The sequence below is a fragment of the Callithrix jacchus genome, chromosome 1 (genome assembly GCF_049354715.1).
Source record: "Callithrix jacchus isolate 240 chromosome 1, calJac240_pri, whole genome shotgun sequence".
In the NCBI taxonomy this organism is placed as follows: domain Eukaryota; kingdom Metazoa; phylum Chordata; class Mammalia; order Primates; family Cebidae; genus Callithrix; species Callithrix jacchus.
In genome coordinates, this window is record NC_133502.1 from 208,248,890 (window position 1) to 208,274,254 (window position 25,365).

Below are 25,365 nucleotides of genomic sequence, written 5' to 3' on the forward strand. Positions count from 1 at the left end.
AAAAGTGGAATATTAAGGTCTCCAACTGTTTTTTTAGAACTGTATTTCTTCCTTAAATTTTGTCAGTTTGCTTGATGCATTTTAGGGCTGGGAAGTTCATGACATATGTTTATGATTATCATGTTTTCTTGGTGAATTGGCCTTTCTATTAATGTAATACCTTATCTTTTGCAATTTTTTTTTGACATAAAGTTTATTTTGTCTGATATTAGTATAACAACCCAAGCTCTCTTTTGGTTACTATTTGTGGGGAATATATTTTCCATCCTTTAACTTTCAGTGTTTAAATTATTTGTAGAGATGGAGTCTCTTTATTTTTCCCAGGCTGTTCTTGAACTCCTGGGCTCAAGTGATCCTCTTGCCGTGGCCTCCCAAAGTGTTGGGATTACAGGTGTGAGCCACTGCAGTTAGTCCAATTCAATGATTTTAGTATATTTAGTATATTTACAGAATTATGTAACAATCACCAAAATCTAGTTTAAGGACATTTCATCATCCCAGAAAGAAACTCATGCCCATCAGAGTCACTTTTCAGTCTCATTCCCAGCCCTAGTGAACCAGTAAGCTGCTTTCTATCTCTATATTAGGCTGTTCTGCACCTTTCACATAAACGAAATCATGCGACGTGTGTTCTTTTGCAGCTGGCTTCTTTCCCGAAGCCTTGCGTTGCTGAGGTCGATCACTGTGGTAGCATGCCTCAGAACTCATTTTTGATTGCTGAATAGTATTCCTTTGTAATCCCCACATTTGAATTCCTTCGTCAGTTGATGGGCATTTGGCTTGTCTCCACTGTTTGGTTCTTGTGAGTGGCGTTGTTGTGAACATTCACCCACAAGTCTTTGTGGGAACATACATTTTCATTGTTCCTGGTTAGATACCTAGAAGTAAAGTTGCTGACTTTAAGGCACTTTGACTTTATTTTATTTTATTATTATTTTTGTCCTGAGCCCCTTGCAGTTCTGCTAGAGAAGGCGATTTTATTTTTAACATTTTGAGAAACTGTCATACCATCTTCCAAAAAAGGGGCTGTAGCATTTTACATTCCCACTGGCAGTGTGTGAGGGCTCTGTTCTCCACGTCCTCTCCAGCACTTGGTGTCACGCGTCTGCTTGGTTGTAGTTATTCTAGTGGGTGGAAAGAGACATCGCGTTTTGAATTAATTTGCATTTTCCTAGTGACTGACGATGTTGAGCACTTTATAATGTGCTTTTTGGACATTAAAATATTATCTTTGGAGAAATGTTTCTTCATGTTCTTTTCCCATTTTTAAGTTGGATTGTCTTTTAATATTGAGTTGTAGGAGTTCTCCTGGATATATCGGTTGTTAGACACATGATTTATAAATCTTTTCTCCCATTCTGCGGCTGTCTTCCCCTTCCTTGATTGTATCTTTTGCTGTGCCAAAGGTTTAAATTCAGCTGATGCTCAATTTTTTATTTTCTTGCTTTTTCCCTTTCCTCCTTTTCCAGGTCTCACTAGGTGGCCCTGACTGGTCTTCAGCTGTGCTTTTGATGTTGTATCTAAGACATCAGTGCCTTACACAAGATCACAAGAATTTACTCTTACGTTTTCTAAGAGTTTCATTGTTTTTAGTTTTACATTTAGGTCTGTGATCCCTTTTCAGTTAATTTTTGTGTATGGTGTTAGGCAGGGACCCAGATTAATTTATTTGTACATGAATATCCAGTTGCCTCACCACCGTTTGTTGAAAAGTCTATTCATGGTTGGAAACAGTAGTTCATGACTGTCATCCCAGCACTTTGGGAGGCCAAGGCTGGAGTATTGCTTGAGTCCAGGAGTTTAAGGCTACCATCTGCCTAATTCTCCCCATAATTTTTCCAACATCTGCCTAAAAATTGTTGCATTTGCGATGACATGGATGAAACTGGATGACATGATGCTAAGTGAAATAAGCAGAGCACCGAAAGACAAACCCTGCATGATGTCATTCATGTGTGGATCCTTAAAAAGTTGAACTCTGCTTAGGAACTGATTCATTAAAGAAAATGGAAAGAAAGAAAGAAAAGGAAGAAAGAAAAAATGTTGAAGTCATAGAAGCAGAGAGTAGAATGGTGTTTACCCCGGGCTGGGTGTGGGGGAAGAATTAGGCAGTTGTTGGAGAAATTATGGGGAGAATTAGGCAGATGTCAGCCTTAAACTCCTGGACTCAAGCAATACTCCAGCCTTGGCCTCCCACCGTTTCCAACCACGAATAGACTTTTCAACAAATGGTGGTGAGGCAACTGGATATTCATGTACAAATAAATTAATTTGGGTCCCTGCCTAACACCATACACAAAAATTAACTGAAAAGGGATCACAGACCTAAATGTAAAACTAAAAACAATGAAACTCTTAGAAAACATGAGTAAATTCTTGTGATCTTGTGTAGGGCAGTGATGTCTTAGATACAACATCAAAAGCACAGTTGAAGACCAGTCAGGGCCACCTAGTGAGACCTGGAAAAGGAGGAAAGGGAAAAAGCAAGAAAATAAAAAATTGAGCATCAGCTGAATTTAAACCTTTGGCACAGCAAAAGATACAATCAAGGAAGGGGAAGACAGCCGCAGAATGGGAGAAAAGATTTATAAATCATATGTCTAATAACCGATATATCCAGAAGAACTCCTACAACTCAATATTAAAAGACAATCCAACTTAAAAATGGGAAAAGAACATGAAGAAACATTTCTCCAAAGATAATATTTTAATGTCCAATAAGCACATTATAAAGTGCTCAACATCGTCAGTCACTAGGAAAATGCAAATTAATCCAAAACGCGATGTCTCTTTCCACCCACTAGAATAACTACAACCAAGCAGACGCGTGACACCAAGTGCTGGAGAGGACGTGGAGAACAGAGCCCTCACACACTGCCAGTGGGAATGTAAAATGCTACAGCCCCTTTTTTGGAAGATAGTATGACAGTTTCTCAAAATGTTAAAAATAAAATCGCCTTCTCTAGCAGAACGGCAAGGGGCTCAGGACAAAAATAATAATAAAATAAAGTCAAATTGCCTTAAAGTCAGCAACTTTACTTCTAGGTATCTAACCAGGAACAATGAAAATATATGTTCCCACAAAGACTTGTGGGTGAATGTTCACAACAGCGCCACTCACAAGAACCAAACAGTGGAGACAAGCCAAATGCCCATCAACTGACGAAGGAATTCAAATGTGGGGAGTACAAAGGAATACTATTCAGCAATCAAAAATGAGTTCTGAGGCATGCTACCAGAGTGATCAACCTCAGCAACGCAAGGCTTCGGGAGAGAAGCCAGCTGCAAAAGAACACACGTCACATGATTTCGTTTATATGAAAGGTGCAGAACAGCCTAATATAGAGATAGAAAGCAGCTTACTGGTTGACTAGGGCTGCGAATGAGACTGAAAAGTGACTCTGATGGGCACGAGTTTCTTTCTGGGATGATGAAATGTCCTTAAACTAGATTTTGGTGATTGTTACATAATTCTGTAAATATACTAAATACACTAAAATCATTGAATTGAACTAACTGCAGTGGCTCACACCTGTAATCCCAACACTTTGGGAGGCCACGGCAAGAGGATCACTTGAGCCCAGGAGTGCAAGAACAGCCTGGGAAACATCTCTGCAAATAATTTAAATGCTTTAACAGGTGTGTTGGTACAAGCCTGTAGTCTCAGGTACTCAGGGAGGTGAGGCAGGAGAATCACCTGATCCCAAGAGGTTGAGGCTGCCGTGAGCCATGATGGCACCACTGCATTCCAGCCTTGGTATCAGAGTGATAACCCTGTCTCTCTCTCTCTCTCTCTCACACACACACACACACACACACACACAATCATTGTACACTTAAAATGGGTAGATTTTAGTTTGTAAATTACACCTTTATAAAGCTGTTAATTTTTAAATTATTTTTAATTTTTTTTTTTTTTTCTTTTTTTGAGACAGAGTTTTGCTGTTTTTACCTAGGCTGGAGTGCAATGACGCAATCTCAGCTCACCACAACCTCCACCTCTCAGGTTCAAGTGATTCTCCTGCCTCAGCCTCCCAAGTAGCTGGGATTCCAGGCTCCCGCTATGATGCCTGGCTAATTTTTTGTATTTTTAGTACAGATGGGGTTTCATTATGTTGTTTAGGCTGGTCTGAAAGTCGTGATTTCATGTGATCCACCCATCTCGGCCTCCCAAAGTGCTAGGATTACAGACACGAGCCAGGCAGTTTTTTTAAGTTCTAAAATTATACTATTTGCCCCTAGCACCAAGATTGTAGTCTCAAAATACCATTGCCCAATGAAAGGAAACAAGGCTTCCTGGACAAAGTGCTGATTTCAGGTCTAGGCCAGAAATGTGTAAGGAGCCTGGAACATACTATCACTCTGGATAGCAAAGAATCTATCAAAGATTATTAGGATGATTTCAACATGTCCGAAGGGCCAATCTGAAGGGCCTCCTTCTAACCAAAGATAGGACATTTTGTACATTAGTAAGGATAATAGTTGCAGTGAATTGAGATATATCAGATATGTTTGAATATCTGCATTCATAATGATCCTTTTGAAAAAATAAAAGTGGGCTGGCACAGCTCCTCGTGCCTGTAATTTCAACACTCTGGGAGGCTGAGTTAGGAGGATCACTTCATCCAGGAGTTCAAGACCAGCCTGTGCAACACAGGGACTTTGTCTCAACAGAAGATTTTTTAAATTACTCAGGTTTGAGGGCTCATGTCTTTGGTCTCAGCTACTCAGGAAGCTGAGATGGGAGGGTCACCTGAGCCTAGAAGTTTGAGGCTATAGTGGCATGACTGCTTCTCTGCATACCAACCTGGGCAACAGAGCTAGACCCTCCCTGTCTAAAAAAATTAATTAATAGAAGTGGTCACCATTGAAGGATATAAATGAAACAGCCCATGATTTTGAAAAATGGTAAACAAGAAATCAAGCCATGAACTGGTGTTTTCTATATAAGTTGTACAAGTGAGTAACAGTTCATAAGAAGCAGCATCTCTTTTTTATATTTACTTCAGTTTTTTCTTAATGCAAGGCTCTGCTTGGGGTAGCAGTGTCTCTTTCTTCATGCACGGCCCTTCTTAGGGTAGCAGTATCTCTTCGACGGGTGGCAGCTCATAAACGAAGAAGGAATGATACAACAATGCCTTCATTGTTCAATCCTTAAGTGATCAATGGCCATTAACACCACCAATTAAAAAAAAAAAAGATATCCAGAGAGCACACACCTCCTCCCAGAAGAAACTAGCACAGCCTTTTTGTCCTGAATCAAGTCCAGCCTGAATCTCACCAAGTCTTGAGATTAAACTACTAATTTATCAAAACTAGAACAAAGTGAAGAGCAAGTTAACCAACATCACAAGATACAATTAGCAAAATTCACAGTATGAGAAACAGCATAATGAGAATACATTTAGCATAATTCAAAGTGTGGGGAAATGGCCTGATTTATTCAATAAATGGATTGCAAGGGACAGCACAGAGATGAAAGTGGGAAGCTGTCAGGATCAAAAAAACCCGAAGAGGCGAATCACACAATCCCAAAGGGAGACTTTATTTGGATCCTGATTCAAACAATAAATACATGAAATGACTGAAAATTTGGAGCTAGAAGGAGAGTTGACAGTGATAAAGAGCAATGGTGTGAGATGGTTGGTTGATGATGGTATTGGGATTATATTTTTTAATGACTTCTTGTCTCCAGGCACGGCGGTTCACACCTATAATCTCAGTAGTGTGGGAGGTCAAGGCGGGAAGATCCTTTGAATCCAGGAATTGTAGACCAGCCCAGGCAACATAGCAAGACCCTGTCTCTACTAAAATGCAAATAAAAAGATGAGCAGGGCATGGTGTGAGTCTGTAGTTGCAGCTACTCAGGAAGTTGAGGCAGGAGAGGCCACAGTGAACCAAGATCATGCCACTGAACTCCAGCCTGGGTGACAGAGACCTCATGTTGAAAGAACAAACAAGAATCGTATCTTTTACAGACATCCACCAAGACGGTCAGGGAGGAAATTCTGTGATGTGTGGGATTTGCTATAAAATCAACAAATATCTGAATCTGATGCTGAGTAGGTGGAAGCTCACTACACTAGCCTCTTGTTCCAAAAAGCTCTAGAATAGAAAGTTTGTCTAAAAATCCACTTCAGGGATTTGTAACAAGCATTGAATAAGATCATGTATACAGAGTGTTTTCTCACCACGGCTTGCAGGTAGTCAGCACACAAACATGGTTCTTAGTTTTGTATAGTCCCCGTTTATGAATCACACCCAAAAAAGGTATGTTTTTCACACCAAGAGCTCTGGCCCATGGACCTTTGTCCACTTGGTGGTAATTCATTGGACTCTGAGGTTTAGAATGAGGAAATACCAGCCTTCAAAGCCCCAGGCCTGCTATGAAATAGCAAAGCCAATGGTCCCAGATGACTTCGTAGCACACCTAGTAAGTAGGGCCCTTTTCTCTCACCTTGTGGGCACACTTGAGTCCATGCCCTCATTTTTCATTCATTTCTTATATGCCGTGTATTGGGTACTAGGGATCCATAATACAGTGGACCCACAATTGACTGGAAGCATCGCTTTCAAAGCATCATTTCAGGATGAGTATTTCGTGTCAAGTGGATTCAAGGAACAGTGCGAAGGATCCATGGCCTCAATCACCATGAAGAGCCTCCCAAGAGCCAACCGTCCTGGGCACATGTAAGTGAGTGGAGACATGGAACTCACCCTTACAAGGCCTAGAACCTGACAGATCATACAAGACAGAAGCCCAGATAACTAAGAAGGGGACGCTGAAGGTGAGAGGTGGGCCCCAAAGGATTCTGTGAAAATGCTTTGTGTTTGTGGATTTGATCACGCAGAATGAAACCTTTGTTTTTATTCACAGGTTAGACACACTGTATATAGAATCTATGAAGGGACATTGCTGAATTTTTTGAGGCCTGTAGTGAAAATTGGATTATCTCAGGCAGCTCAGGATAATGCAGTCACCAAGAGGGGCAGGGTGGCCACAGGTGGCCAGCAGCAGGAATGGGCATTGTGAGCCATTGGATGGGGTTGTGAGAAGTGGCATTGTGAGTCACTGGCCTGACTGTTGTTTCCTGGCAATCAGGTGACATAGGAGGCTTTGTGGGAGACAGGCATCAGCCAGGACCAGCAGCCTTCAGTCGGAAGCTGGTAGTGGGAGGAGGAGGAGCTCCGACTGCTGTCACGGAAGTGTTTGTGCCCTTGGCGCTTGCTCTGTTGCTTTGTTTTTTCCTTTATTTTATTTTATTTTATTTTGTCTGTTGCTTTGTTTTTTCTTTTTCTTTTTATTTTATTTTATCTTGTGTTCCTTTCTTTTAAAAATCCCCTTGTAGATCACACATGGGGAATTGTCTACGTCCCAGCGCTGGCCCGAGTTGTGCCTGCTGCGGGTCTTGTGGCCAGTCTGTGACATCCACCACTGCAGAGCCTGCCGTGTTAAATCCCGGAGTGGTGGAGGTCCAGGACACGCAGCCCATAAAATCAAAAAGGCGCAAAGGTAAAGAAGCCATGGGTGCCATTTGCTCTCCGGCACATCTCTGGCCACCACCTCCCCACCTCCTTCCCATCCCCTCACCCCAGCCAGAGACATCCTCAGCTTCCAGCTCCCTCCTGCCTATAGCCAGCTTTCCCGGGGCTGGGCATGGGGGACAAAGGCTCGTCCTGCCTCTTGTCTTCGTTGTTGAGCCTTCTTGCTTGAGGCCTTTTTGGTCTAGTCTCTCCCTTTCCCCGATGAAAATTCAGATACTCCAGTTTTGGAGTCTCCATCCCATTCTCTAGCCTTGGCTGTCCAGCTACTATGGCACCTCAGTGAAGGAGCCGGTCAAAGGCCCAATGATTTCTCCTGTTCGATAGAGAAGCTAATAATTGGGATAATTCAGACTCAAATATTTGGAGACTTGTTAAATTTGAAATAGAGTTTGCCATGGAAGAGATTATATGGTGTTCTTAATAGATGGTTTTAAGTCACCTTGACAGAAGCAGCTTTATGTCTTCCAATTGTAATTTGAAAACCGAAGGAAAAATTGAGAGACATGCTTAAAATTACTGCAAAAGGTATGAAATGTTACTGCCCGAGCTGTAAAAAAGTTGTTTTCGTTGTGATTTTACCCAAAAGTTTAGCCGTGGAGCTCTGATTACTTCAACATTCCCACTTTGACATGAATGTCTCTTCAGCCCTACTCCAGTAACTTCACGGGCTTTGTTTATCTCCTTGTTCTGAAAGACAGGTAGAGCTAGCTCATGGTTACAGGTTCCAAAAGAGATGAAATGACTTTAGACTTGAATTTGGAAGGTAAAGACTTGGAGTTAGAAGGCCAGACCCTGCCTGTGGAAAAGAGTTTGTTTTCATGGCTCCCCTTCCTACAGGATGGAAAAGGGGAGGAGAGAGGAAACATTTCATGTTTTTGCTATGGTCAAATTGAAGACAAAAACTAACACTTGTAAGACAGGAGAGGAGCATTTAGGTACAAAATCAGTCAAACATTTGTGTATCACTACGTTCGTTGAGCAAATGGAAGCTACCAGACTCAGAAAACCAGAGATGCTAATGGAACTGACATTAGTAACCAGGGTTTTCTACTGAGTTCAGTGCCCAGGGTAACTTTTAATAACAATCACCCTCCTCTCCACACACACATTTTTCTCAGGACTGGAAAGCTCAGGCAGCCCAGGATGAATAATGCTGGGAACTGAGGGGAACTGTGACCACAGGTGGGCAGAAGCAGGGATGGGCATTGTGAGCCACTGGGTGGGGCTGTGGGGCGGGGCATTGTGAGCACCTGGGTGGGGCTCTGGGGCGGGGCATTGTGAGCCACTGTGTAGAGCAGGTACTTACTCTAAACCCTGCCTATAGGTAAAAAGATTTTAATGTAAAAAGACCTTCAATTGTCCCACACCTTCCTTCCCTATGGTATACACGCCCTCGGTCTGAGGGATGTGAGGGGTAATGGCACAGGGATCCACCATCTTGTCTTGCCACCCCTCAAGACACAGACATGGCTTCTGTTTATCAGTCCTTATTAAATGTTTATTTCTAAGAAAAAAAAATAAGCTGGTATTTCTACATAAAGGAGAAGTATGGAGCTGTAAAAAAGAGTAAGATGTCTTTTTATTGCTATGGAGTGATTCCCAAGATAGGGTACGCAGAAAAGCAAAGAGAACATGCAGTAATATACACGAAAGAAAGCAGGCGAAATCATGTGTATTTCATTATTTAAAAATAAAAGCCAATGTTGGGGAAGTCTTGATGATGACCTGTGACAGTTTCCTTCTAACTTCACTGGGCAGCCAAAGTGCATATTTTCTCAAAATTTCATTTTGCTATGGGTTCTGCAGAGGACGCTAACTGTGCACTTGTCGCCTTTGAGTTGGAGAAAACTTCGCTTTGTGATTCATTGTGCATTACGTGGTATACAGACTGCTCTTTCATTTTATTCTATCCTCTCAATGTTTCGAGTCAGGTGTAAAATGGGAATTATACTGTGTTACATATGAGGAGGCTGGTTCTAAGAAGAAGACTCAGTACATCAAGAGTGTAAATTCTAAATTTATGGCATATAAAACTAGGATTTACAAAAAGGCATGAATATGACCTGCTTTAAATAGTACCGTTTCTAAAAATAAAAATTAAAAAAACTTTTTTTTTTCTTAGCTTACTAAAGCAATTAAGCCTCAGGATGAAAACAGCAATATTAGATAATGAGAAATAAAATGGGGATACTTGTGACACAGTAATGCTTTTTATTGTGAAAAGACAGGGTCTTGCTTTTTCACCCAGGCAGTGGCGTGATCATAGCTCACTGCAGCCTCAATCTTCTAGGCTCAAACGATCTTCCCACAACAGCCTTCCATGTAGCTAGGGATACAAGGGCTCACCGCCACATCTGGTAATTTGTGGATTTTTTCTAGAGACGAGGTCTCACTGTGTTGCCCAGGTTGGTCTCAAACGTCTGACCTCAAGCAGTTCTTCTGCCTTAACCTCCAAAACTGTCAGGATTACAGCCATGGGCCAGCACACCTAGCCCAGAAATGTTCCTAAAAGTCTGAAACAATAAGTTAAATGCTATTAAGAAATATGTAAAAAGATAAACATATACTATGGTATATGAAATGTCACCGTTCAGTCATGGTCACAACAGTGATTAAAATATCCAACAGTTGAGGCAAGTCTGAGAACAGAGAGGGACGTACCAGATTGGTTTGGAAGCCAGAATTAGGATTGTCAGAGCTGGGAAAGCAGAAGCAAGGCAAGAGTGTGCACAGGAGTGGGGCACACAGCCGCTCTGTGGTATGCCGTGTGTCCTCTTTTACGGCAGGCCAGCTCCAGCCCAGCAGATGAGAATCACCTGATGGGTGGAAAGAGTGGATTCAGGTAAAATCTCAGGCCGTGCATCATAATTGAGAGACTTCAAATGTTTGCCTTACGGGTCATAAAACTACTAAAAGTGACAACATAGGGATAATAGAGTAGGTCAGTAACTGCGGTAAGCCACCTGCGACCTCTCCATAGCCTCAACCATCCCACAGAAACACTGGGGCAGCAGGATTTCACAGAGCTTGTGAGAAGAGCTCTCGGTCCAGGGTCCATGGCATGATCTAGAGGACTCAGGTGTTCCGGGATCTCTCTCCCCGGGGAACCAACCACATGATTACCTCAGACCTATCACTCCTCACTGTGGTGACTGGGCAAGTCACTCAAAATGTCTGAATTTGAATTCACTGAATTTGAAAATACGGGTTGTAGCCCCTTCCCTGCCTGTCCCTTGGGGCTGACTTGGGGATCAGGGAAATCACAGATCTCTGTCATGAGCTGGAAATAATGTGGCCATAGAAACTGTGAAGTCACTTTCCATCCTAACCCTGCGCAGAGACATGCAAGCTCCCTCTCTGTATTCAACCACTACCAAGTGTCTGGATTATTCTTCTTGACATTGATTGAACATTTTAGGGCATTTCCAAAAACATGAGTCTATTTAAGTCTTTATCTGCATTTCATTCTTTTAGACACTATAACCTTAGGTCTATAGCCTAGATCTACTAATGTTTCCACATCTGAGAATAGGGAAGAGAGGCACAGAAGGGTTCATATCCCTCTCCCAGGTATGTGCAGATTCTAAGTAGGATTTGAACCCAGCCTATTTTTTTGGTAACTTGGAACTTCTGCTTCTCTGTATTGTCTCATCTGAATAAAGGTATCTGCCTGCACAAACAAATCTTCCTAGAACCCAGATCTAATTCAGGTCGCATTGAAAAGCAGTCGGTGAAAACTAGGATCAAAAGTTTAAACTGAGAACGTTTTTACTAATTTCTCCGTGGTCCTCTGCCAGCAAGATGTCAAGCACTGTCTATTATGATGCATTTCTGCCTTGCAGGTTTGGCTGGCCGCGCCAGGAGGTGGGCAGCAAAAAGGAGGCGTAAAAAAATTTGCCGCAAAGAAAATGAAGGTAGTGTGGAAATTATATCATTAAGTTTATTGAAGCAAATAATTTGTTTACTCATCCAGTGTCCCATATGAGAGAAACTCAGTAAATGCTATGTCAGGTTCTTCATTTATTTCGTTCGTGCCCATTGAAATGCATTAAATCAACGGGTGATGCAACTACACAAGGAAAGTTACATTGACAACTTAGAGTTTGGTTCTTTTTGTTTCTTTTATTTTTGTGAGAAAGTCTCATTTTGTCACCCAGGAGTGCATTGGTGCAATCACAGCTCATTGCAATCTTGACCTCCCCATGTTCAGCTGATCCTTCTACCTCAGCCTCCCAAGCAGTTGGCTGTAGTGCACATGCTTTATACCAAGCTATTTTTTTTTTAATGTTACTTTTTTTGTAGAGACAGGATTTCACCATGTTTCCCAGGCTTGGTTCACTTTTGATAGTAAAGGACATCTCGAATATTTAGAGGTTTGCTTTCAGTTTGGGCAATTATGAATACAGCAGTTATAAACCTTCTTGTGTCTTGTTTGGAAACATAATTTTTACAGTGTAACTAAGGCAATGCTAAAATTATGGTTACTTGCTTGTATGGTAAGACTACCTTTCTTTGTGAGAATTTTGGTAGACTTTACCGGTGAATTCATCTGAAGGTAGTGTTTTGTTGTTTTTTTTTTTTTGAGAGGATACTAATTATTGATTCAATTTCTAAATTAAATATAGACCTATTCAGATGATTCATTTATCCTGAGAAGACTTTTAACCTTCTGAAACAGATCCAGAAAATTAGCTCATTTCATATAATGTATCCAAGTGTGAGCACAGATGTGTTTACAGTTACGCATCCAGCATCCATCGTGACTTCCTTCTTTTCCTTTCTGGGTAGAAAAGGTAGAGGTTTGTCAATGTTTTTGATCTTTTCAAAGAACTAGTTTTTGGTTTTGTTGATTTTCTCTGATTTCCTGTTTTTTATTCCTTTAATTTCTGCAATCATTATGTATTTTTCCTCTATTTGACATTACACTGCTGTTTTTCTTTCATTGCCCAAGGTGGAAGCTAGATTATGAATTTAGATTTTTCTCATTATTGACACAGCATCATGAATGTTGTGCATTAAAATGCACAGTTAATAACTCAAATAATAAATATGTATGCTTTACTACAATTTTAAAAATACAACAGGATAGATGATAATTGTAGTATCAGGATATGCAGATCCACAGAAGTTAAATAATCCTGTAAAGTTTCATAAAATGTTGGGATTCGCATAGACCTTCACGTGGGCAGCAGGTCTGATGAGATGCTCTCGCTGAGCCATGCAGTGTCTTTCTGTGTTAACCGGTTCTCAGACTATTTCACAGTGATGAGGTTGCCGTAGCTGGAAAGCCCAAGGCTCTTTTGTTTCTCCTTTACCTTCTGTCAACACCAGGAAGAGTGGTCCAGGAGCAGCTCAGTCCATGCTTGTCAGCAGCGCAGCTCCATACACTGCAGCTTCGGTCCACATCCCCCAAGCCTCCTCGTGGGATTCCTCAGCAGCACCAGTGCACTATCTCTCTGTTTCCTCCTAGCTCCCGTTCAAGACCCGGAGGAGGGTATGACCGAGGGGCCTCTGGACGAGACGTCACCTCACGTGGTAAGATGCATTTCTTTGTCTTGAAGAGAGATGTCTTTGGGGCTTCTAGAATATCAAGGGACTATCATTTTTGACTGCCGCTGTGAATCCGGCCTCAGCTGTCATGGACTCCAGCTACCAGTCACTGGAGCTTATGACCAACTGAGGCCTGATTGATGATGTCGGACAAAAGGTGACATCACTGACAACAAGCTAGTAGTGAGCCTATTTCTCAGTAGCAACATTTTCTTCCTGAGAAACAATTTTGTGTTTGGCAGCCAACATGGACTTGCTCAATATCCCATGGAAACCCAGGTTCTTGGAAGGTGGACTTCTTTAGGAAGGCCCCTCGGCCTATTAGCTCTAGAGCCGGTCAGATTGCCCATTCTCCTTTTCATCCTGGAGGGGGCGGTCTCTGCGTGCTCCCAGCTCCCACCAGGTCTTTACATGATCATCCCGTGAATCATGAGGACTGGCTCCTTCCTCTTCTCCAGGGTGTGGGGTTTCTGGGGTTCAGAAACTGCTCTTCTGAGCACCCACATTCATCTCATCTCGGGATTAGGAGCTGCTGCAGGAGGAGAACCGGCAGAAGCTGGGCCTGAGCAGCTCAAGCAGGTGGAGGATGAAAAGAATTTTTTCAGTTAGATATTCAGGAGAGCTGCCTGCCTGGGCACTGCAGGACAGCCTACCGCTGGGCCAGCCCATTGCCCTCTTTCTTAGGGAACCCGCCACCCCCCGCTGTCCCATGTCAGTGCTCTTAGCCTGAATTTATAAGAGGAATCCACGGGTCTGTGGACTTAGATGGAAGACACCACTATTTTCACTGCAATTTACATTTAATGTAAATACAATGTAGCACTGCTTCCATTATGAACGTAGTCTTAAGCCATGGTGCTGGCAGTCCCTGCGCCTTTGTCACCTGGAGAAATGGCCAGTTACCCTGTCAGGGTCATGGCTGAGCTCCTTGGCCTCGTGATTGCCAGGCCTGCGCTGAGTTTGCTATCTGATGTGCTACCTGGTGTCACATGGCTTCCTGAGTGATGGCAACTGCATTTCTCTATACTGGTTGCCTGGGTGATTCCTTATGTTTATTTCATGCCTGTTAAAACATTGTCATGAGAAGGAGTCCCTAATCCTCTCTATAGACTGTCAAGGGGTCCCTAGACTAATGTCATAGCCCCTGTCATAGATCCTATCTTAGGCCTCCACGTGGCAGGCCAGAAGGCCTGACCCACCTCGGGATGGGCTGGGAGTTAATTCCAAAGTCAGGGTAGGAGTCGCCTTCGAGTGCATGTGGTTGCAGGTTTATCTGCAGATGCAAGGGTTGAGTGATGGGGACCCCGTGTACACCCTCACAGGGCACTGGCCTTGCTGTCTGGGAGTGGTCCCCCAGAGAGCAAGAGGCTTGGTGTGGATGAGGGCTTGGAGTCCCCTAGGAGTCAGCCTCCCCGCAGCTTCACACACTAGATGGATGCCTGTGTGCAGAAACTTCATTTGTCTCCCCCCACATGGAGAGGGAAGTGACTGGGGGAGGCAGTTTCATAACTGGCTCTTAGCTGCCCCAGGGACAGGTATGTGCCATCTCGGGCATCTACTTACTTCTTGCTCCTGCCCAGGTGGCCGACATGAAGAAGAGAATTGACAGTGTGGGGTGCCTGGAAACCACAGAGGAGGTGAAGGGGCAGGTCCGAGAGGACCTGGAGGGCCTGAGCCAGCGGTACGAGGAGATGGAGAATACCAAGACATGGCTGCAGCAGGAGCTGGACAACCAGTGCCAGAGGGTGTGCAACCTGGAGGAGAAGCAGAAGAGGTTTGACCAGGTATGTAGCCATTCACCCCATCCTTTGCATTTCCTCTCCTTCCGGCACTCAGCCCAAGACGAGGGCCTCATCAGAGAAAGCCTGGGCTCCCTCGAGATTTTGCACAGGCGGGGTCGTGCGGGGCCAGCACTTAGAGGACCCCTAGTCTCTGGCTTGTTGAGGGGCTGGGGGAGAAGGCCAGCGGAAGAGGGTGTCTTCATGGGTTGAGGAGGAACTTTTCTTTTTCAGATTTTCTATAACGAACTGGTTTTCCTGCCATTTACACCATTTATTTGTGCACTCATATTGCTTCCTTATTCCAAAAGAGCTGCTCTGCCCTGCTGGGGGCTGTAGCTCGGAGCCTGTGGGGCTGAGCCTCATGGTTCCCGTCTTTCCCAGCTCCTGGCAGAGGAGAAGACCATCTCTGCCAAGTATGCAGAGGAGCGTGACTGGGCCAAGGCCGAGGCCCGAGAGAAGGAGACCAAGGTGCTGTCGCTGGCCCGGGCCCTGGAGGAAGTAATGGAGCAGAAGGTGGAGCTGGAGCGGCTCAACAAGCAGTTCCGCATGGAGATAGAGGACATCAGGATCTCCAAGGGCCAGAGCGTGAGTGCTGGGCCTGGCAGCCAGGCCTTGGGAGGGGCCCGAGCGGGGTCATCACAGAGGGCAACACATACACAAGTTCCGGGTCTAGCAGTCCCAGGTCCCTGCCAGTCCCTTTGCTCCTGACTTGGGCTCTCTGGGGCTCAGGTCTATAAGCTGAAGTCCAGGCCGGCTCTGAAGCAGCAGGTGGAGGAGATGGAGACCCAGATGGAGGAGCTGGAGGATAAGCTGCGGGACACTGAAGACGCCAATCTGCAGCTGGAGGTCAACCTGCAGGCCATGAAGGCCCAGTTTGAGCAGAACCTGCAGGACCGGGACAAGCAGATTGAGGAGAAGCAGCAGCAGCTGGTCAGACAGGTATGCGTGGGCTCCTGCTATCCCACGGTGGTCAGGGTTGCCCTGGACCACGCCTCCCCTCCCGTCTTTCCTGTCCAGTCCCCTGTCCCTCGGGTCAGCAACTCACGTTCTTATTGTTATCAGAGTCAGTAATCCCCACTGGCTTCTGGAGGCCCCGCAGATCCTCTTCAGAGCCAGAGCAGGGTCTCTGAGTGGGTCCAGCTTCCCAAGCTGTCGGCATTCCTTCCTCCAGGTGAGGGAGATGGAGGCAGCGCTGGAGGACAAGAGGAAGTGGCACTCCATGGCAGTGGCCACCCGGAAGAAGCTGAAGATAGACCTGGAGGCGCACATCGACTTGGTTAACAAGAAGGGGGATGAAGCCGTCGAGCAGATGCGGAAGTGTCAGGTGAGGGCGGGCGGTGCCCAGCTGAGCCAGCTACATGCGAGGGTGCTGGGGCAGGAACCTGGCAGGGTGGCGCCTCTTGGGGAGGTTTTGGGTGCTTCCAGTCCAATCTCACTGATGGAGACACAGGCTCAGAGGTGAGTGGAAACAATAGTCCAACAGCAAACTTGCAGAACGGTGCATGGCTGAGTACATGAAACACAGAAGCAAACAGGCAAGTGCAGGCCCAGGCATGGGGGAGTTCAGAAGGCCTCACCCAGTGCAGACTCCAGCATCAGCCGCGTCCTGACGCTCCAGCCTTCTGGGCTCCGGCATGATGGTTCCGAGAAGCAGCCTAGAGTGTGGGATACATACTTGGAAATTTTCACGTCACCAATAATTGAAGAACAATGAACACATAAAAACAGCTCTGATATGTCATCTCATGTAGCAAGAATAACCCTAGATTTAAAATAGTAGTCTTGCTCTTTTGCCCAGGCTGGAGTGCAGTGGCGCAATCTTGTGTCACCACAACTTCTGCCTCCTGGGTTCAGGCGATTCTCCTGCCTCAGCCTCCCGAGTAGCTGGGATTATAGGTGCATGTTTCCATGCCTGGCTAATTTTTGTATTTTTAGTAGAGACAGTGGTTCACTGAGTTGGCCAGGGTGGTCTCAAACTCCTGACCTCGTGATCTGACAGCCTCGGCCTCCCAAAGTGCTGGAATTACAGGCGTTAGCTGTTGTGCCTGGGCAAAAAAAAATCTGTAAAACCTAACTGTGGGCAAGGTTGTGGGGCACAGATACTCTGCTGTTGGCATGTTCTGCTGCTGTGGTCTGGCTGCACACACCCATTCATGAGCTTTGGCTTGGGGAATCTGTTTTTGGAGTTATCTGCAAATGGAAAAAAATAGTATTTGACAAAAATCTCTAGCATTAAAACGAATAGGAGGTACGTAACAAAGGGAAAGGTGTTTCCTGCCTGTGGTGGGGACACCTGCCAGGCTGGGCACTGGTTTCAAGTGGCAGGTGTGCATTAGGGGTGGCACCGTGGGCACTGGTCTCTGGTTTCAAGTGGCAGGTGTGCATTAGGGGTGGCACCGTGGGCACTGGTCTCCAGCCTACAGAGGGGACTGAAGTGGAAAATAAAGCTCAGCCTGGGCCTGCGTCCACAGTGACCAACACTGTCAGCGTGCGTTATGAAGTGGGACACAGATTTTTGTTTTTCTCCCTGTCACCACAGTTGCTTTTTCTCCCTGTCACCACGGTTAGTTGGTTAAATATCGAGCAGAGCACAGCCAACATCCCTGTGTATGAGATGACGCGGGAGGGTGGGGGTGGAGGGCCAAGGGCCAAGGGCCAAGGACCTGGGTGGGGTGCCAAGCCTCTGTCCCTGACCCAGGCCAAAGAGAATGAGAGGAACCTGAAGAGCCTGGAGGCCCAGAGGAAGCAGTTGCAGGAGGTGGGTGGGGCGGCAGTGGAGAGCAGCACTGCTGCCCTGCAGCCAGCAGGTGGCAGCACAGGGCTTTCAGCAGAGGGCAGAGCTAGGGTCCGACTCAGCTCCAGGAATTGGCTGGGGACAGCTCTCACGTTACAAAAGGATTCCCTCCAGAGTTCTGTTCCATAGCTGGCCTCCCTGGTATGAGCAGAGTGTGTGAGTGAAATGCCTCACATCAGATGAGGCTCCGTGGCTGCCACCACCTCCTACCGTGACCGTGTCCTGGTGATGGAGGGTCTCAGCATCCCCGTGGCTGCCCTGTCCGTGTCGCACCTGAGCCAGTCCTGAAGTGTTCCCTGGGTCTAGAGGGTGCCCTGCAGTGTAACTTGCCAGGTGTGAGTGCGTCCAGGGTACAGCCATCCTGCCTGCAGGCTCCGGAGCTGACTCCAGGCTCTGGCTACCCAGAACAGGGCTGGGGCAGCAGTGAGCGACTCTGTCCATGTGGTCTGCCCTGGTTAGGCCAGGACTCTTGTTAGTCATCAACACACCCTGGCACCTGGCTTGATTCCTAGCACTTAAATGTAGTTGAGTTTTATAAACATACAGTGCTTTTAAGCTGTGACTTTAGGGGGCCACCAGCCCTGTGAGCTAGAGGAATCCTGGAGGAAGAGCTTTCTGGGGAAGTGGGGCTGGGGAAGGGCTTGAGAGGAGGGTGCCCAGGGCTGGGAAGGATGGTCTTGTGGGGCTGTGGCTGCCTTCAGGTCACATTCTGGATTTTTGTGGTAGGAACTGGCAGCCGCGGAGCGTGCCAAGCACCAGGCCCAGCAGGAGCGGGACGACTTGCTCGTGGACCTGGACCACCAGCGCCAGATGGCGTCCCACCTGGAGAAGCTGCAGCAGAAGTTTGACCAGGTGTGTAGCCATCCACCCCATCCTTTCCATTTTCTCTTCTTCTGGCACTCAGCCCAAGGTGGGGGCCTCATCAGAGAAAGCCTGGGCTCCCTTGAGACCTTGCCCGGGAGGGGTCATGCGGGGCCAGCACTTAGAGGACCCCTAGTCTCTGGCTTGTTGAGGGGCTTGGGGAGAAGGCCAGCGGAAGAGGGTGTCTTCATGCAGTGGGTTGAGGAGGAACTTTTCCTTTCTGGGTTTTCACGTTTTTTTCAGATTTTCTATAATGAACTGGTTTTCCTGTCATTTACACCATTTATTTGTGCATTCATATTGCTTCCTTATTCTAAAAGATCTGCGGGAAGCTGAGGGAGATGTCTATCCCGGGGCGGGATAGACATCGAGCATGGAACTGCAGTGACCGGGTCCAGCCCGCTGCGTTTTGGGGAGAAAGCTGGACCAAAGGCACACACACACTGTGTCGTTCTTGTGTCATCTCTGGTTGTTGCGCTGTGCTAGTGGGGTTGAGTTACTGCAGAGACTGTGGGGCCTGTATACTCTAAAGCATGCACTCTTGACTGGGCATGGGCTTATATGCCTATAAGCCCAGAACTTTGGGAAGCCGAGGCGGGCGGATCACCAGGTCAAGAGTTCGAGAGCAGCCTGGCCAACATGGTGAAACCCCATCTCTACTAAGAATACAAAAATTAGCATGGGCCCAGCTGCTCTGCCGGGCCAGAGCGTGACCGGGCCAAGGCCGAGGCCGGAGAGAAGGAGACCAAGGCGCTGTCGCTGGCCCGGGCCCTGAAGGAAGCCATGGAGCAGAAAGTGGAGCCGGAGTGGCTCAACAAGCAGTTCCGCGTGGAGATGGAGGACCTCATCAGCTCCAAGGGCAAGAGCGTTAGTGCCGGGCCTGGCAGGCCTTGGAAGGGGCCCGAGCGGGGTCATCACAGAGGGTCAACACATACACACGTTCTGGGTCTAGCAGACCCAGGTGGTCCCTGCCAGTCCCTTTGCTTCTGACTTGGGCTCAGGTCCATGGGCTGAAGTCCAGGCGGCTTCTGGAGCAGCAGGTGGAGGAGTTGAAGACCCAGCTGGAGGAGCTGGAGGATGAGCTGCAGGACACTGAAAACGCCAATCTGCGGCTGGAGGTCAACCTGCAGGCCATGAAGATCCAGTTCGAGCGGGACCTGCAGGACCGGGATGAGCAGAGTGAGGAGAAGCAGCAGCAGCTGGTCAGACAGGTGTGCGTGGGCTCCTGCCACCCCACGGTGGCCAGGGTTGCCCTGCTTCATGTAGGCTTCCATTTCCTCCTTCACCTGGATTGTGTTAGGGCCCTGGACCACGCCTCCCCTCCCCTGTCTCTCCTGTCCAGTCCCCTGTCATTTGGGTCAGCAACTCACCTTCTTAGAGTTCTTCGAGTCAGTAATCGCCACTGGCTTCCGGAGGCCCCGCAGATCCTGCAGAGGCACCTGGGTTCAGAGCCAGAGCAGGGTCTCTGAGTGGGTCCAGCTTTCCAAGCTGTCGGCATTCCTTCCTCCAGGTGCGGGAGATGGAGGCAGAGCTGGAGGACGAGAGGAAGCGGCACTCCATGGCAGTGGCCGCCCGGAAGAAGCTGGAGATGGACCTGGAGGCTCACATCGACTCAGCCAACAAGAACCAAGATGAAGCCATCGAGCAGCTGCAGAAGTGGCGGGTGAGGGCGGGCGGTGCCCAGCTGAGCCAGCTACATGCGAGGGTGCTGGGGCGGGAACCTGGCAGGGTGGCGCCTCTTGGGGAGGTTTTGGGTGCTTCCAGTCCAATCTCACTGATGGAGACACAGGCTCAGAGGTGAGTGGAAACAATAGTCCAACAGCAAACTTGCAGAACGGTGCATGGCTGAGTACATGAAACACAGAAGCAAACAGGCAAGTGCAGGCCCAGGCATGGGGGAGTTCAGAAGGCCTCACCCAGTGCAGACTCCAGCATCAGCCGCGTCCTGACGCTCCAGCCTTCTGGGCTCCGGCGTGATGGTTTCGAGAAGCAGCCTAGAGTGTGGGATACATACTTGGAAATTCTCACGTCACCAATAATTGAAGAATAATGAACCATAAAAACAGCTCTGATATGTCATATTATGTAGCAAGAATAACCCTAGGTTTAAAATACATTTGAGTCAGTGTCTTGCTCTTTTGCCCAGGCTGGAGTGCAGTGGCGCAATCTTGAGTCACCACAACCTCTGCCTCTTGGGTTCAGGCGATTCTTTTGCCTCAGCCTCTTGAGTAGCTGGAATTATAGGTGCGTGTCCCCATGCCTGGCTAATTTTCGTATTTTTAGTAGAGACAGTGGTTCACTGAGTTGGCCAGGGTAGTCTCAAACTCCTGACCTCGTGATCTGACAGCCTCGGCCTCCCAAAGGACTGGGATTACAGGCGTTAGCTGCTGTGCCTGGGCAAAAAAAAAAAATCTGTAAAAGCTAACTGTGGGCAAGGTTGTGGGGCACAGATACTCTGCTGTTGGCATGTTCTGCTGCTGTGGTCTGGCTGCACACACCTAGTCCTGCGCTTTGGCTTGAGGAATCTGTTTTTGGAGTTATCTGCAAATGGAAAAAAAGAGTATTTGACAAAAATCTTTAGCATTAAAACAAGTAGGAGGTGAGTAACAAAAGGAAAGGTGTTTCCTGCCTGTGGTGGGAACACCTGCCAGGCTGGGCACTGGTTTCAAGTGGCAGGTGTGCATTAGGGGTGGCACTGGGCACCTGTGTCCGGCCTACAGAGGGGACAGAAGTGGAAAATGAAGCTCAGCCTGGGATTGCGTCCACAGTGACCAACACTGTCAGTGTGCGTTATGAAGTGGGACACAGATTTTTGTCCTCAGTTGCTTTTTCTCCCTGTCACCACGGTCAGTTGGTTAAATATCGAGCAGAGCACAGCCAACATCCCTGTGTGTGAGATGACGCGGGAGGGTGGGGGTGGAGGGCCAAGGACCTGGGTGGGGTGCCAAGCTCAGGTCAAAGACTGCACGCGTGAGCTGGATGACACCCGCACCTCTCGCGAGGAGATCCTGGCCCAGGCCAAAGAGAATGAGAGGAACCTTAAGATCATGGAGGCCAAGATGATCCAGCTGGAGGAGGTGGGTGGGGCGGCAGTGGAGAGCGGCACTGCTGCCCTCCAGCCAGCAGGTGGCAGCACAGGGCTTTCAGCAGAGGGCAGGGCTAAGGTCCGACTCAGCTCCAGGAATTGGCTGGGGACAGCTCTCACGTTACAAAAGGATTCCCTCCAGGGTTCCGTTACATAGCGGGCCTCCCTGGTGTGAGATTGTGTGTGAGGGAAATGCCTCACATCAGATGAGGCTCCGTGGCTGCCACCGCCTTCTACCGTGACCGTGTCATGGTGACGGAGGGTCTCAGCATCCCCGTGGCTGCCCTGTCCGTGTCGCACCTGAGCCAGTCCTGAAGTGTTCCCTGCGTCTAGAGGGTGCCCTGCAGTGTAACTTGCTGGGTGTGAGTGCACCCAGCTTACAGCCGTCTCCTGCCTGCAGGCTCCGGAGCTGACTCTGGGCTCTGGCTACCCAGAACAGGGCCGGGGCAGCAGTGAGCGGCTCTGTCCATGTGGTCTGCCCTGGTTAGGCCAGGACACTTGTTAAGTCATCAACACAGCCTGGGACCTGGCTTGATTCCTAGCACTTAAATGTAGTTGAGTTTTATAAACATACAATGCTTTTAAGCTATGACTTTAGGGGGGCACCAGCCCTGTGAGCTAGAGGAATCGTGGAGGAAGAGCTTTCTGGGGAAGTGGGGCTGGGGAAGGGCTTGAGAGGAGGGTGCCCAGGGCTGGGAAAGATGGTCTTGTGGGGCTGTGGCTGCCTTCAGGTCACATTCTGGATCTCTGTGGCAGGAACTGGCAGCCGTGGAGCGTGCCAAGCGCCAGGCCCAGCAGGAGCGGGACGAGCTGGCCGACGAGATCGCCAACACCCACGGCAAAGGGTGAGCTAAGTAAGGGGGCAGAGTTGGGAGGGACCAGGTGTGTCCCTGGGCTGGGCCCCTCACTCCTCCCACCCACCTAGCCAGCAGATGCACAGGCCACGTGCCGCCGCTTGAGGGAATATGTCCAGGCAACTGGACATGAAAGATCACTCTCCAGCTTCTTTGCTGGGTGTCGAGGGTGTGGTGGCATCCTACTGCCACCTTCCTCCTGCCCTGCTTATACCCTCCAGCCAGGGCCCAGCCCTCCCCTAGGTCACCAGCCCTCCTCCTGCAGATCAACCAGATCAACACTGACCTGAACCTGGAGCGCAGCCACGCCCAGAAGATCGAGAACGCTCGGCAGGAGCTGGAGCAGCAGAACGAGGAGCTCAAGGTCCAGCTGCAGGAGATGGAGGGCTCTGTGAAGTTAATGTACAAGGCCTCCATCACTGCCCTCGAGGCCAAGATCGCACAGCTGGAGGAGCAACTGGAGAATGAGACCAAGTACGTGCTCCTGCCCCTGCTTCCACCCCCACTGGCCTGGAAAAACCTCCAGCCCCTCTAGTCCTTCCCAGATTTGGGTCAGCAACCAGCTGTGTAGCTGTGTCTTCTCAGTCCTGGGGGCTGTTTTCCTCCCTCCTGATGGGGCCCTCATCCCTTCCCCACTGGATGGGTGGTGGGGGGAGCTTGTGGGGTTTGAACAGGATCATCTGTTCCACCTCTAAAGCCAGGAGCTTTGGTGGCTATGTCTAAGGATGAGGAGGTAGAGGGCGGTCCTGCCCACCAGGACAGCTGATCTCTGGGCTCAGCAGGACTGAGACAATGGGAGTTACACCAGGCCCCAAACCTCTTTTCCAGCTACATAGATGCTCTTTGAGACCTGTTTCCTCATTTGTAAATGGGGCTATTTGCAGTGCCCCTTGTAAGAAGCCAGGCACGTCATAGGCGTCCAGCAAAGGCCTCCCTAGGTGATCCCTAGATGCCAGTGAGGCCCGGGGAATGGGTGGGGTGACCAGATTAGGATGTGTTGGCCTGACCCTCTGAAGGAGGGTGTTCCCTCTGAGCCACCTTGTCTACCACACAGGGAGCGCCAGGCAGCCTGTAAGCAGGTGCGTCGGACAGAGAAGCAGCTGAAGGATATGCTGCTGCAGGTGGATGATAAGCGGAGGAACGCCGAGCAGTACAAGGACCAGGTTTGGGCGCTGGGGGCATCCAGAGGGGCAGCAGGTGGGGCAGTGGGGCTGGTGGGCCGCACGCCCAGAGCTTCTAACCAGGGTCCCGCATCACACGTCCATTTCCTGTGACACTGGGCAAGGGGCTTTGCAGCAGAGGATCTTATTTTCTGAGATTCTCATTTCTTACCTCTTTTTCATGGGAATTTTTGTTATTTTGGAGACTTCACTCTGATTGCCCAGGCTGGAGTCCAATGCACAACCTTGGCTTACTACAGCCTCCGCCTCCTGGGTTGAAGCGATTCTCCTGCCTCAGCCTCCCCAGTAGCTGGGATTACAGGAGCCTGCCACCATACCTGGCTAATTTTTCTATTTTTAATAGGGATGGAGTTTCACCATGTTGGTCAGGCTGGTCTCAAACTCCTGACCTCAGGTGATCCACCTGCCTCGGTCTCCCAAAGTGCTGGGATTACAAGCATGCACCACCATGTCTGGCCTTCATGGGGCCTTTTTTTAAGCATCAGTAGTCAGTATTGGATGTGAATTTCCTGCCGTGGGATAGAAGGTGCCTGTCTGTGTGAACCCGCTGTGGTGTCACCTGTTTTATGAGTTGGAACAGAAGGTGGCATTTTACACTTTTCTGCCTTTCCTGTTGTAAGTGTTCCTGTTTGCCTGAACTGTTTGTGTGCTGCTGCTGTTGTGTATGAAGATGTCTGACCACTAAATATTTTGCGGGAAGATGTTTTTGAGAGCGTTCCTGTCCAGCTGAGCTGTGGCTCCCAAGGCTCCGCCTTGCTTCTTTCTGGTGGGAGCAGCCAGGCGCCTGATTTCCCTCTCGAATTTGCTTTGGGATTTGTGTGCTGTGCTGCGGCCTCCCTGGCCAGGGGAGCACAGCACACAAACTCCCTGCTGACTCTGCCTCTGCCTCTGCCCCCAGGTGTGGGGACCTGCCGTTTGCCCCGACGAATGCTCGGATGAGGAGGTGGATGGCAAAGCGGATGGAGCTGAGGCCAAACCTTTGAATAAGCCTCCTCTCCTGCAGCCTGAGACACATGGACAGGCGGACACTGCAGCCTCCCCTTCCCAGATCCTGCCGCACGCCTCCCTCGACCTTCTTGGGACTGTTATGAACGTGCCTCCCACCCCCATCCCGTCTCCCTCCAGGCCCGAGGGTAGTTTACCTGCACGGTAGATGCAGTATGGGTTAAAAATCTGCCACCTGCACAGATATTTTTGAAAGCAGAAAAACAAAGTTTTCTTTTTTCCCCTTTCTACTAATAAAAAAAATTCTGAGGCTTTCTCACTGCCTTTCTTTAGAAGAGAGTAGCTCGTCCTCACTGGTCTACACTGGTTGCCGAATTTACCTGTATTCCTAACCGTTTTCTATATGCTGCATTGAGACTTACGGCAAGAAGGCATTTTTTTAAAAAGAAACAAACTCTCAAATCATGAAAGCTGCATATGCCTACAAAGCTCTGAATTCAGGTCCCAGTTACTGTCACAAAGGAGCGGGTGGAACTCCCGCCCTCCCCCCTTTTTATATAATAAAAGTGCCTGAGCATGTGTTGCAGCGGTCACCACTGCAGTATAAGCTGGTCTACAGATGTTTTCCACCATGCATCACAATAAACAGTGCCGTGTGCTACCAGCTGTGTCTGTAGCATTCGTCTGCGGCAGGCAGGCCCTGGATGGGACTGGGCCTGGCTCCTGTGGCCACTGCCGGCTCTGCATTGTGGGGGAGCCAGACTGGCTG

General features: G+C 48.3%; 1 protein-coding gene across 1 annotated transcript in view; it reads left to right on the forward strand.

The window, feature by feature from the left end:
• Positions 1 to 25,257, forward strand: part of LOC128929012 (uncharacterized) — a 38,232-nt gene extending 12,975 nt beyond the window's left edge. Inside the window, exons 6-21 of the mRNA XM_078346437.1 lie at positions 2,805 to 6,690; positions 7,350 to 7,513; positions 11,388 to 11,459; positions 13,016 to 13,080; positions 14,676 to 14,879; positions 15,258 to 15,461; positions 15,606 to 15,815; positions 16,048 to 16,200; positions 18,397 to 18,522; positions 19,533 to 19,742; positions 20,042 to 20,187; positions 21,461 to 21,608; positions 22,373 to 22,461; positions 22,714 to 22,944; positions 23,525 to 23,633; positions 24,550 to 25,257. Coding sequence (XP_078202563.1) covers positions 6,251 to 6,690; positions 7,350 to 7,513; positions 11,388 to 11,459; positions 13,016 to 13,080; positions 14,676 to 14,879; positions 15,258 to 15,461; positions 15,606 to 15,815; positions 16,048 to 16,200; positions 18,397 to 18,522; positions 19,533 to 19,742; positions 20,042 to 20,187; positions 21,461 to 21,608; positions 22,373 to 22,461; positions 22,714 to 22,944; positions 23,525 to 23,633; positions 24,550 to 24,804 — 2,826 coding nt within the window. The 5' untranslated portion in view covers positions 2,805 to 6,250 and the 3' untranslated portion in view covers positions 24,805 to 25,257. The remainder of the gene's footprint in view (positions 1 to 2,804; positions 6,691 to 7,349; positions 7,514 to 11,387; positions 11,460 to 13,015; positions 13,081 to 14,675; positions 14,880 to 15,257; positions 15,462 to 15,605; positions 15,816 to 16,047; positions 16,201 to 18,396; positions 18,523 to 19,532; positions 19,743 to 20,041; positions 20,188 to 21,460; positions 21,609 to 22,372; positions 22,462 to 22,713; positions 22,945 to 23,524; positions 23,634 to 24,549) is intronic.
• Positions 25,258 to 25,365: the final 108 nt, after the last annotated feature.